The 14190-nt window shown below is 38.4% G+C and overlaps 1 protein-coding gene across 1 annotated transcript in view; it reads right to left on the reverse strand.

Annotated features, from left to right (window-relative positions):
* The window catches only part of DOCK2 (dedicator of cytokinesis 2), a 336713-nt gene that overhangs the window by 248500 nt on the left and 74023 nt on the right, over positions 1-14190 (reverse strand). Inside the window, exons 24-26 of the mRNA XM_042453565.1 lie at positions 10123-10193; positions 8794-8871; positions 6156-6262 (exon numbers count right to left, since the gene is read on the reverse strand). Coding sequence (XP_042309499.1) covers positions 6156-6262; positions 8794-8871; positions 10123-10193 — 256 coding nt within the window. The remainder of the gene's footprint in view (positions 1-6155; positions 6263-8793; positions 8872-10122; positions 10194-14190) is intronic.

Here is a 14190-nt window from a genome sequence, read left to right on the forward strand (position 1 = left end):
GTTGGATTTAAGCAATTTGGACAATATCTGTATTAATTCTTGCTATTATGTCATTTTTGTATAAGACTTTTTAAAGTATATTTTTAAGTTATAAGGCAAGGAAGTAAAATGCCATTTGAAGTTATTTATTTTGACTGGCTTCTGATTTTCTGTTTGAAGAGAAAAATCTCACCATTCCAACAGGAAAAGAGTTTGTTCATTTATTTACTCTCATTAAATTTTGTACAAACTCTTGAGCCCATTGCACCAGCCTCCAGGCACAATTAAAAATGAATTGCTTCTCTTACCAACAGTGAAGAAAGAGACCTGACTGTTTTGCAAATCACTTTTCTTAAATAGGTTTAAAAACATTCTGAATAACATTTCTTTCTTGATAGTAGACAATAAGTGCTCTTTTTTCAAGGGTATTTTCTAAATCTTACAAAGACCTCTGAGTAACCAAGAATGCAGGAAAAAAGTAGAAAGATATTTTTCCCTTCTCTAAAATTGCTTTTAAGGAAGGATCCAGGACAGAGCCACCAAATTTCAGGTAAATCTGCTTAACAAGATACGGGATGGAAAACACTGTTAAAGCTAAAATTATTAAATATAGAGAAGAACAAGGTTAGTGAAAAGAATCAGCATGGTTTTTATGAAGGGAATCAACTCCTACTAAGCTTTTGCAGTATTTTAAGAGTGCCAAAACAGATAAGGATGCAGTATGAGCTGATTACTATTGTGTATGTGAATTTTTGAAATGCATTTCTGTTCAGCCTACTTTGTTTTCAAATACTACAAGCTAAGATTTGTTTCAAATTAAACTGTAACGTTTAATCAAAGTATTGTTGGTTTTTATAGGGTAACATGCTCTGACAGCCAGCATGGTATAGTGGTTTTTGAGTTAGATTAGGACCCTGGAGACCAGGGTTTGGATCCCTGCTTAGCCATAGAAACCAACCAGGTGGCCTTGGGCAAGTCACACTTTCTCAACCTTAGAGGAAAGCAATGGCAAAAGACCCTCGGAACAAATCTTGCCAAGAAAATCCCACAACAGGGTGGCCTTAGAATAAGTTGGAAACAACCTGAAGCCACACAACAACTACCACCACCAATGATTTTGGCCCAAAAGAGATGGGCAAAAAGTGCTGCCTTTGGGGCGAAATGGGTACATGGCATGAAGCCCTAGATTGGCTGGAAGCAGGGCCAAGGCTTAGATAATGCAGCCCACACCCAATCGCAAAAGGAGTGGGGAAAAACCACTTCTTGCTGGTAGTCCATTCCAGGCTGTGGCAGTGGCCAGCCTCAGGACCATGGCATTCAGTTGCTGAGGTCCCACGCCATTTAGGGTTTGATTGGAACTGGTCTCTTTGACCCCCTTGTTTTTTTATTCCTGGGGATTTTTTATTTAGAACGTGGCTCATGCTCCCCAACATGAAAAAAACACCAACAACTGACATGAATATTCAACCACTTTGTTTTTATTTATTTTTCTTAAAATTTCCTAACATGGTATGGAATTTGGTGAGTCTTGGAAGAAACGCAAATTGTCCCAGATCATTTGAATTTTCCTGCTTCTGCTCTGAAGCCTTTCCGTACATTCGACCAGCAACAACAAAATGTAAGACAAGACCAGGATCAGACCAAGGCTATATCCAATCCAGCATTTCGTTCCTCACAGGGACCAATGCTTTTGGGAAGTCCACAGACAGAATACAAAAGCAAAAGGCCACACTAAAATGAACACCACCATTTCCCTCCGCTCAGAGGCATAATGCCTTTGCACATGAGAATATTCCATATAGACATAATGACTCCTAGTCATTGATAGAACTATTCTCCATCATTTTGCGTGATCCCTGTTAAAAACTATCGAAACTGATGGCCATCATCACATCTTGAAAAATTGAACTTTGTAAATTACATTATACACCCTGTGACAGACTTTATTTTCTCTGTGTCTGCTGCTAAAAGAATCCATTAGGTGACCTCCAATTGTAGTATTACATGTCAGGCAGAAAATTCTTATAGATCCACATCCATCTGCTGCATATGCAAGCATTTGCAAACAGTTACGTAAAGGCTGTATTGACCTTCCTAGCTTATAATTTGAACAAACATCTTATAGAAGAAAAGATGGTACACGTGTTTCTTTTATTCTGATGGAGGTATAGCTATTTATGCATTTTCAAGGAAGCACTGTTTTCATCACCAGGTTGCTGGGTTTAATTAAAGCTTAGACCATTTGACAGTGAGCAGAAGGCAACATAATCAAGCTATTTTACTACCTGTTACAAAGATAAAGCAGTTAGTTATTAATGTCAGTAGGGTATCTTTCTCAAGCATCTTGCAGCATAAACAACAAAATCTTAAGGTGCCTTAAAGACCAGAAATTGGACTTTTGTGGAATGACAAATGGGCTATAGCCCGTAAAAACTCACACCTCACCAGGTGTAAATTGAAAATCTCACCAGGTTCTTTGTCATTTGCAAAGTTCAATTTAAGCAGGTATGCAGTATTATTCCTTCTATTTTGACAGAAAATGTTTCAGAATGCCATCTCAGAAAATAAAGGTTGCTTCTTCTGAAAGCACAGTGGTGATGGATGAGCAACTGCTGTACTACACCAGTTGAAGATGGCTGTCTTTTCCACCAGCACAAATCATGGGATGCTGCTGGTGCTCCTGTATCTTGTAGTACACACATTATCCTGCCAAAAGGTACTTAAGGCAGTGTAATGATGATTAAAATAAAAGCAGCAGAGGAACTAAGAAGCAGGAGGTGATAAAATGCCTGAGAGGCATTCTCTTTGGCAGTTTTGCATATAATTCATTGTGGCAGAGAAGCATCTGACATGCAAAAGCTCTCACACACCAAAACGCAAATTGCTGGCTACAAAAATCAATTTGTGTCATGGCACATTGCTAGCATTTCTCATATGCTTTCAAGCATGAGGTGTATGACATAGCAATTAAAGAATTTGTACATCCTCTGTTGATAAGTGACAGAGCAAGATGAAAATCAGCTTGTATATCAGCTTGCATATCGTGTGTTTAGTTTTATTCAAAGACTCAGTGTAAAGCAACATAGTATGTGAGAACTAAGACTGAGCTATTCCTAATACAATATACTTTCTAGTGTGCATGAGAGGATGCCCCATGGAATTGCAATGCCTCCTTTTGGTATTACCAATTAACACTATTCTGTAGCAGGGCCAACTAGATAATTTTAGCACATATTTAGAAAAAAATAGTAAAACTTCCATTGCATGGAAAGTAAACATAGACTTAATTTACAAGGCCAATTGTTATGGTACATGTCTTTCAGGAAGCTTCACTGTAAGAGAAGAAATGAGTTAATCATAGGGAGCAGCCATTCTCCTAGTTTGGCCTTCAGTGCTGTGACTAAGGATATGTTAAGTGAACTTAACAGTACAATTCCCTCTCAACCACACACTGAGTAGCTGCAGAGCAAGTGTTCTCTTAATCAGATACCTACCTGAGCCCCTTTCTCTCATCAACACTAATAATATTAGCCCAACTCACAGGAATATTATAATTGTTATTGTTGTTAACTACCCTCAAGTTGCTCCTGATTCATGACAACTATGAAGTTTATCGCACCGGGTTCTCGGCCCGGCCCAGCAGGAAACGGAAATGAGTGGGGGACGGATTTTACTGCACACACCCGTCCCTCACTCGTTCCGTTCCCTCTCTCTTCCCTGCCCCTTCCGTTCCAGAGGGGATGCTTTTTGAGAACTGTTCAGAACAGTTCTCAAAAATTTCCCCCTCTGGAACGGATTAAGAACGGAAGAGAGGGGGAACGGAACGAATGAGGGACAGATGCGTGCGGTAAAATCCGTCCCCCACTCGTTCCGCACTCGGCCCTGCTCCTTCCGTTCCGTTCTCAGAACGGGTGGAAGGAACGCAGTGCGATAAAGTTCCTTGTGTATCTCCAAAACCCTGTGTATCTCCAAAATCCCTAACCCCCAGCATTCTGCTTAGGTCTTGCAGATTCAGGCCCATGACTTCCCTGTGGAGTCTAGCCACCTGGTGTATGTTCCTCTCTCCTATCTTCTACCTTTCCTAGCATTATTGTCTTTTCTAATGAGTCATGCCATCTTATGTTGTGGCCAAAGTACCACAGTCTTAGTTTCATCATCTTGGCTTCCAGGAAGAGGTCAAGCCTGATTTGTTCTAGGACCCATTTGTTTTTCTTTTTGGCTGTCCACAGTATCCTTAGCACTCTTTTCCAGCACCACATCTCAAGTGAGTTGATTTTCTTCTTATCTGCTTTCTTCACTGTCCAGCTCTCACATCCATACATGATGATGGGGAATACAGTGGACCGGATGATTCTAATTTTATTGCTGAGCTATATATTTTTACACTCTAAGATCTTGTCTAGTTCTTTCATTGCTGCCCTTACCACTCCTAGTCATCTTCCGATTTCTTGACTGCAGTATCCATTCTGATCAATATTTGATCCAAAGTACAGGAATTCTTTGACTATTTCAATTTCTTCATTATCTAGGTTGAATTTATGTAGATCCTCCATGGTCATTATTTTTGTTTTCCTTATATTCAGCAGTAAGCCTGCCTTTGCACTTTCTTCTTTAATTTTCCTTAGTAATTGTTCCAAGTTTCTGATATTTTCTGCTAGTAGTATGGTGTCATTACATATCTTGGACTGTTGATGTTCCTTCCTCTTATCTTTACTCTTCCTCCTTCTGAATCTAAACCTGCTCTGCTTTTGATATTTTCTGGGTACATTTTGAACAAACAGGGTGATAGAATGCAGTCTTGCCTGACCCTATGCCAGTTGGCAATCAGTCTGTTTCTCCATATTCTGACCTAACAGTAGCATCTTGTCCTAAGTACAGATTCCTCATCAGGACTATCAAATGTACTGGCATTCCCATTTCCACCATTATAATATATATCAGTGATGGCGAACCTATGGCACGCGTGCCAGAGGTGGCACTCAGAGCCCTCTTTGTGGGCACACATGCTGTCGTCCTAGCACAGAGTTTGCCAGAATTTCTTACTAGAAAGCCAGTGGGACGTGGCACTTTGCAATAAATAAGTGGGGTCTGGGTTGCAGTTTGGGCACTCGGTCTGTAAAAGGTTCACCATAACTGATATATATGGAGCACTGTTGACTATCCAAAACCACTATATACATGCTGATACATTAAGCTCAACAGAAGTGTGTGTCTTCCCTTGATATTGCTAATGACGCTCTGTTGTTGCACATAATTGAAATTTTGTTCATTTATCTTTAGTATTTTGTCTTGGGAAGAAACTATAAATGCACTGGAACAAGAAACAATCATTCCTTTTTACAGCAAAACGTACTTTAGGACGTAGGCATTAGCAACTTGAATTTGAAAACTATATACCATCAGAAGAATGGTATACATGTATAGCATGACAATCAGGATTATTAATTAGGTTTAGAGAAAGTAAGCCAGAAGAAGGACTGTGTGATTGTCCTTGGGAAAAGTAACATTGATAGTCTGAGGAGAGTTGTATAGGAAACTGACACTGTAGAAAAATTAAAACTAAGAAAGTAAATTTACCAACTGAAACCAGTATCACAAGAGCATGAAACAACATTTGCTTATTTACACATATTCAAGTATCTTTTATTTGGAACACCTGTTTAATAAAGTTTTGATATTCTTTTACTAAAAGCTTGTCTGCAGTTTGAATATACATCCAAGTTAGCAATATAAAGCCTTTTTGAAACAAAGCTTTTTAAAAGGGGTCTGTGATAATTTGGTGGCAGCAGTGGGGTAAAAGGCCCAGGGTGCTGTCATCCAAAAAATATAGCCGTTTCCATAGAAGTGTGTGTCACAATGGCATACACTAGACAATTATTAAGTAGATATCACATTAATATTTTCTATAAAAGTACTATGAAACAACCTTTTGATATGTATTTATCATTATTCATGTTTACCTTTCCTGTCAAAACTATTCTTGTTCACCTAGGTCCATAAGTATTTTATATAAAATAAAATATAATTTATTGACCCAAGATTATTCTGAATTATTAATTGTGTGCACTTCACCTTAATGTTAAGACTGACTCTTTCTATAAGGTAATGTTGCTAACACTTTGGTTTTCAAGTAATGCTTTATGAACTGAAAAATTGCCCAGTCAATATGAATTTACCTTGTTTTTTAAAGAGGTTCCCAAGTACTATTTCCCTCATAGACTGCACTTTTTGCTTCTGTAGCTTTTCTGGTGGAATGCAAGTGTAAAATTCATACAAGAGTTGACTGCAAATAAACATAAAATAATAAAACACAGGTTAGATTAAGTTGATGTAGCATATTTTTTTAAGAAACTACTAAAACATTATGATTTATACACAGTTAAATGCATGAGTGTTTGCCATGAAATTTTCAACCAGTTTATAAGAACAGACAGCACTGAACAGTGTTACAAATAAGGGACTTAATGGTGTCCTTTGCTCCCAACAAGGTAACTGAATAGTAGAGTGTGGTCCATACTATCTCCCCTAATATTCTACAAATGCAGACACAAAGACTCACCTTCTATAAGGAGGAGGAGGAGGACTGACACAGCCAAAAGGCTTGGTGAAGCAGTGTCTAGCAGCGACAAAGTGCCAAGAAAGGCAAATTCAAAATTCCTCACTCTTCACCCTTCCCACTGCTCAAAAAGGTCCTGGTGCCCCTGTTCTCACTACCCCAGAAGAAGCAGGAAGATTCACTCATGGCATTCATGCTCTCCCATCAGAGAAAATAGCAGCAGTGGTGGCCCATGAAGAGCAGAATCTGATCATGGTAATCATTACTCCCACTACACTAGAGACTGGCTCCATCCTTTTGGTTCCTACCATCTCCAGTCTGAGATGTGGTGGTTTCTTGCCCTCCCTCCTCACTAGTGGAAAAGAGGTAGGTGGTCTCTTCAAGAAGGAAGAGGTCAATATGCCCACACTATCCTTCTCACTACCTCAAATCTATTTTCTGAAAGCAGAAAGTTCTGTGTCCTTCCTCTTCCTCTCTTTGAGCAAGTGAAAAGGATGGTCATCACTAGTGTGGGCATATTGGCCTCTTTCTTCTTGAAGAGGCCACCTACCTCTTTTTCACTATTGAGGCAGATAGGTAACACCACCACCACATCTCAGACTGGAGATGGTAGGAACAAATTCTGAAATAATACAGGTATGCAAGAGAGGAAAGACCAATCAAGAATTTGTAAAGAACAAATATGAACCAGGGAAAGTCACCATTTCATGGTACAAGGATCCATTAGAATCTTGTGGATGAAAATGAGCATACAAGCATGTTCATTTTTAAAGGGGGTAATAGGCATATTTCATAATAAATTAGGTACAATTAATGGTAGGGAGGTGGCAAATCCCCCTGCATATGTTAATGCAAAGGTACAAATGGGAATCATCTCTCCATGGATAAACTGTACTCGCTATAGGAATCCCGAATTCCGGAAATGCGTTGTGTCAGCCAGTTCTGGATGGGGTCACACTTCCCCTGAAGGATTCTGTTCGCAGCTTGGGGGTGCTCCTTGACTCGTCGCTCCAACTGACAGCTCAGGTGGATGTGACAGTCAAGAGCGCCTGCTATCAGCTTCGTCTGATACGCCAACTGTGCCCCTTCCTGGAGCCGAGGGACCTGGAAACAGTAGTACATGCACTGGTAACCTCTCAATTGGACTTCTGTAATGTGCTCAACTTGGGGCTACCCTTGTGCCAAGTTCGGAAACTTCAGTTGGTACAAAATATGGCAGCCCGATTGATCACGGGAACTTATAGGAATGACCATATAACACCGGTCTTGAAGTCCCTGCACTGGCTGCCTATTAGTTTCCGGGCAAAGTACAAGGTGTTGCTGATCACCTTTAAAGCCCTACATGGCTTGGGCCCAGAGTACTTGAGGGAACGCCTTCTTCCCTGTTGTCCGCCCCGCACACTAAGGTCCTCTGGAAGAAATCTACTACAGCCAAAAAAAAATCTAGGTTAACATCAGTTTCCCAGAGGACCTCTCTACTACTGCTCCTAAACTATGGAACGACCTGCCGGAGGAGATCCGTCACATTTCCACTCTGACAGCTTTTAAGAAAGCACTCAAGACGGATCTCTTCCGGCAGGCCTTTCCAACTTAGTTACCCTCCCCAGATACAGAGATATTGTCCCCTCATTTGTCTATTCTTCCCCACCTATGTTTCTGCTTTTTTAAAAAATGCTTTTAATGTTTTTTATACTATTATTGTTTAATTCTGTTTTAGTATTGGGTATGGGGGGCGGTAGGTCTAGGGTTTGATTTTTAACTGTATTATAATTGATGTATTTTATTGTTGTAACCCGCCCGGATTCTTCGTGATTGGGCAGGCTATAAATAAATTATTATTATTATTATTATTATTATTATAGTAGAATTTTAGAATTATATGTTAATTAATAATTTTATTCCCTTTACTATCTCTTTACTTCATAAAAAATGGGTGAAGTGAAGACAACCTTCTCATCTGTGCCTAGAATCATAGCGTTGAAAACAAGGGCCATCCAGTCCAAGCCCCTGCCAAGCAGGAACACCCAATCAAAGCACCCCGATAGATGGCCATCCAGCCTCTGTTTAAACACTTCCTTCCACTGTTGAACAGCTTTTACTGTCAGGAAGTTCTTCCTAATGATGAGCTGGAATCTCTTTCCTGTAGCTTGTATCCATTGCTCGGGATCCTATTCTCTGGAGCAGCAGAAAACAAGCTTGCTGCAGCCTCAGTATGACACTCATTCAAATATTTAAACATTCTATGTCTATCATATCACCTCTTAACCTTCTCTTGTCCAGGCTGAGCAAACCGAGCTCCCCAAGTCTTTATAGGGCATGGTTTCCAGCCTGTGTTCCTGTAACAGAACTTGGATTCAACAGTTCTGTCTACGAGATGCAATCACAATAATAACAGCAACAAGCCCAAGAAGAAGAAGAAGACTGCAAAACAAATATCAGTACAGCCTTTTCTTTTATACAGATTCTCCAGATATAAAATATTGCTACACTAAATTTAAAAGGTTGATAAATATGGGTGCAATTTTCATTCATGTGGGTGTGTGTGTGTGTGTAAAAGAGTGAGAGAAAGAGAGAGAGAATATTTTAAACAAACAAACAGCACTTCTGATTAATTTGTCCGGGATCCCATAATGAGGCAGTTGATCATTTCAATATTTATGAAATGTTTATTAAATGTTCATTAGCATTATTAACAAATAGAACTTCATAAATATTTTGGCTTCTATTTTCTTCAGTTATTCAAAATGTATAACAACCACCACCCACTTAAGAATGTTGATGAAGAAGTGTTAGAATCCAAACTTTGATGCAGCTCACTTTTATTTTGAGCAATTGAAGAAGACAGAGGCCAAGATGTTTTTCTAAAACATTTATAAAGTTCTGATTGTTAATCATTCTAATACGTTGATATGTATTGTTTTTGCTGTAAGCCTGCAAGTAGTTTCTGATTTATGGGATTTTCTTGTCAAATTTCTTCAGAGAGGGTTTGTCATTGCCCTCCTCTGATGCTGAGAGAATGTGTCTTGCCCAGGATCACCCAGTGGGTTTCATGGCCGAGCCAGGATTTATACCCTGGTCTCCAGAGTCACAGTCCAACACTCAAACCACTATACCACGCTGGCTCTCACACATATTATTTGTGCCAATATGTATATACAGTGTTCATATATATCTGTTAATGTACATTAATGTATATATAGTACACACACACAAATACAATGCACATGATTAGATCCAGAAAATTAACCATGTTCTCATATGTCACTTGAAATCTCCACTCCAGAAATCTGAAATCTCTCCATCATATGCAAAATAACATTATGTGGTACTAGCAGCAGGTGCAGAGGTTCTGTTCTGCCTCAGGCTGCAAAATGTCTTCAACTACTCCTAGGCCATGCTTCCTAGACAGATTTCGTATGTAATCTATATTACTCTCTTTATGCCTGAAATCAGATACGACTAAAACACCAGAGCTAAGGTTTGCAACAAGAATGTGCCATGGATACACTTAAATGAACCAATACCAGTATTAGGGAAACTGCTGGCAACAAATTACCTATAAGTTATTGAATGAAATGTCAGCTCACCTAAGTAATCTGACATCAAACACTGTTTCTACATCTTGGAGAACTGATGGAATATACTTCAAGGCAGCCACCTGAAAGAAAGAACAATAAAATACTTGCTGATGCTTTGTGTGCTTTAGAAACACAAGTAAACTAAATGAACATATAAACAGGAGGAAGGGAGGGGGAGAAAAAATGGAATGGGACAACACCTTTAAGATTAACTGGTTTTTATTTTAGCAAGAACTTTCAAGGATATAAACCCACTTCTTCAGATGCAGTGCAGAGTGATATTGAGACTTAATATCACCCTGTATTGCATATGAAGAAGTAGGTCTATATCAATGAAACCTCATGCTAAAATAAAAACCAGTTGGTCCTTTTGGTGCTGGCATGTTCCTACCTACTCTTTTTTATGCTGCAAAAGATTTAACACAGCTAATTCTTTGAAAACATGTAATTATCACACACACAGAGAGAGCATTTGTGTTTTTTTAAAATTGAGAACAAGCTCACATTAAATTTAAAAAGGAACTTAGTTCCAAGCAATGTTCACAGGACTGCAACCTTAATATCCTGTACTACCAAAGGTGCTTGGATGACCATGGACTGTGAAGAATTGGTTCTTGATTGTGACCAAGACCAACTTCATATATTAGATTTAAAAATGAATATTTAAATTGCTTAAAACATAAAATGAAACTATATCCAGTACTATAATTCATAATCTGTATTCTTTCTGAGACAGACACACACCTCATACACAAGAATGAATATCAAAAAATGATACTGATGCTACCTAGCTTGGCATATCCTTGTTCATGTCAAGTGGCATCCTATCACTATCATTTTGCGTACACAAGGGATCCCAGATTAATTAAAGGAAAATAGGATTTGAGGCTATTTGGATTTGTAGCATCCTTAAGCATCCTCCATAATAGAACCCCAAAAGAAGGCAAAAAGGGAGAGATAGGCCATAAAAAGATAAGAAAACTTCTCATTGCACTGACTGTAAAACTGTAGAAATTTAGACTCTAAATACACTGTTCACAGGTTTTTTAAAAAGCTGGACTCATCACAGAGAGGACATGTTGATTGGCAGCAATGGCAAAATACTATCTTATGGTTGGTCTATCAAGCCTGCAAAATTATACAGTCAGCCTTTCTTATACACGGATTTTTTATACACGGATTCAAGCATACATGGTTTGAAAATGTTCCAAAAAAAGTATAAATTTCAAATATCAAAGCTTGATTTTCCAATTTTTAAAAGGGACACCATTTTGCTATGTCATTATATTTAATGGGACTTGAGCATACACTGTTTTCGTTATACACGGGGGATCTTGGAACCAAACCCCAGCGTATAATAAGGGTCCACTGTATAACAGTGTAGTAAGCCCAAGCCACTTGAAGCTGACATATGTCTATGAGAATTATTTTCATATCCAAGTACCAATTTTCAAAAAGCTTTTCTGGATCTCTTTGAGGTGGTTCCTACTTGCCAAAGATTTGTGGATATTATATACAGTATTCTCCAGTTGTCTGGATTTTCCAGGAACAGTTCCTATTTTATACAATGTATCCCTTAATAAAACATTATTCCCATTTTGCTTTTGGAAGGAATGACCACTCTCCCACTCCAAGATAGTTTCCAGTATCCTAGACTGAAGTTGCTGGATACTGAACAGCTGGCATGAGAGAGCCAAAAGAGCTATGATCAACAGTACGAGGCCTCTGAGTAGCAGCACAGCAATAGTAAGAGGGCGGTTTAGCTTTTTCTTCCCAATTCGTATGATACTTTCCAGTTTTCCCTATAAAGCAATGGAAGCTTGGGAGACAGTAAAAAGGGGAAAGTTTCAAATATTCAGACAAAAAAAAATATCAAGTAGAAATCTGCCCAACAAAAAATTTCACTGTTTGGAACCTTGCATTTAAAAACCCACATGATTTCTTTGCACAGAGATTAGCAAGTTTCATGATTCATGATTTTCTACACAGAAAACATTCCTGTGCAAAAGTATCATTTACTATAAAAGACCTTTTATTGTCAGTGGAGTAAGTCACTGAACGTACAGTTTTTGAAGACTTTCTTGCTGCAAAAAGAAAGCAGATTAAATCATTTATTGTTTCCTACAAGAAAAAAAAAATGAAAATGTAAATTCCTATAGATCAGTGGGTGTGGTTAAATTGGGAAGTTGTCAGATGGGAAAAGCTTTTCTAGGTCAATAAGATCTGTAGAAAAACTTGATCCTGAACATCCCATGTTGCATCTGGTTTGGCACTCAGATTGGTTAAATGAGTTTTTACTATAGTAGAATGTATTAAAATATGCAAACAAATGGTAACCAAAAGGATCTGCTTCTATTCCATTTTACCTTGCTCTCTCCCTAAAGAACAAGTTATCCAGATAATGAAATCTGAATTCCGGAAATGTTTCTCTGTCTGTCTGTCAAATGCTAAAGGATATGCTTGTTAGAAGAGTAGGATGAATTGCCCTCTGTCTAAAGCATCAGACAATGCAATCTAGTGGATTGAGTGTTGGGACTTAGTTTTGTTGATTTTCCAAAACTATGTAATGCACTAAGCAATGCTAGGCAAGTCACTATCATTTAGATTAAACAACTCCACAGGATAAAATGATGGTAACCTTTTGAATAGCTCCCTTAATTCCTAGCAGAAAAGGTTTCACAATAATGGACAAAAACAAATAAAGTAGTATATAAACCTACTGTCTTCTGCCCATGTACTATGCAAAAAAGTAGCATACACTACAAATATACTTTCACAGAATGAACTTGAAGTACCTCAGCCAAATTTATTCCACACAATGCCTATGTATACATTTGAGTCCTAAAAACTCAAAAGATAAGCAAAGCTTCTGAACACATTACCCGAGTATGCAAAATGTGTGTATTTATGAGATGAGCTTCTGATATACTATTCCCACTATGGCTCTAACATTTTAACTGATTCTATCACAACACTCTTATGAATGCAAAAGATACCTGATGACAATTATGGCAGGCCTGTGCAGGTTTGGGAACAGGAAAGAAAAATAGCCTGTGTGCTACTATCGTAAAATAAATTAAATAAATAAAAGCAGCATTTGTTTTTTATGCTGTAGCACTGCTTTCCAACCAGGAGGCACCTGAAATTTTGTGAGAGGCTGCTTGTGACTTAAACAACTATCACAAAGTAATAATTGTCAGAACTAGTGTAGATATATGGCTCAATGGCAAGGTCACTCACTGAAGTTTCTAACTAAGAAAGAATCTGAACTTGGACCAGCCTTGGGCCATACTGGTCCAATTCATGTATTTTAACTACCTTACCATACTGGAATTTTTGCACTGAATAGATGTATGAGTATAATTTGTTGTCAAGTATGATTTTAAAGCAACACAACGTGGTCTAACAGTAATCTGGATAGGTTGTTTTCAAGTGCTGCAGCAGTGCCTGAGCTAGACTGTCACCAATGTTCTATAACAGTGATAGTGAACCTTTTAGAGGCTGAGTGCCCAACCTGCAACTCAAAATCCACTTATTTATTGCAAAGTGCCATGTCCCTCTGGCTTTCTAGTAACAAACTCTGGCAAACTCTGTGCTGGGGAGACGGCACGTGTGCCCACAGAGAGGACTCTGAGTGCCACCTCTGGCACGCGTGCCATAGGTTCGCCATCATTGTTCTATAAGCATCTGAGGATACGAACAAGTGAGACAAATGAGAATCTGAACCTAGGTGGGTTTTTTTCTGTCCTAAGCTACTCTTTTGGTATATATAGGTTTAAACTTTTCTGTCAATTTAGATATTCCTTTTAGAAATGGGTATAATGGGGCAGGAGCATGCAGAAACATATAAGGGGAAAACATGCAAGCCCAAATCTTGTTCCCAATCCCACTACATACAACTGATTATTCATTATTTAAAATATTTGTAGGCCATCTTATACAATGGTAAAGAACCAGAAAAGGTATTTATAACTGAAGTTCATACATATGCTTTGTTTTCCTTCATGTCATTTCCAACTTATGACCATAAAGCAAAGCTGTGACAGGGTTTGTTTGTTTGTTTTGCAAGATTTGTTC

The sequence above is a fragment of the Sceloporus undulatus genome, chromosome 2 (genome assembly GCF_019175285.1).
Source record: "Sceloporus undulatus isolate JIND9_A2432 ecotype Alabama chromosome 2, SceUnd_v1.1, whole genome shotgun sequence".
NCBI classification, from domain to species: domain Eukaryota; kingdom Metazoa; phylum Chordata; class Lepidosauria; order Squamata; family Phrynosomatidae; genus Sceloporus; species Sceloporus undulatus.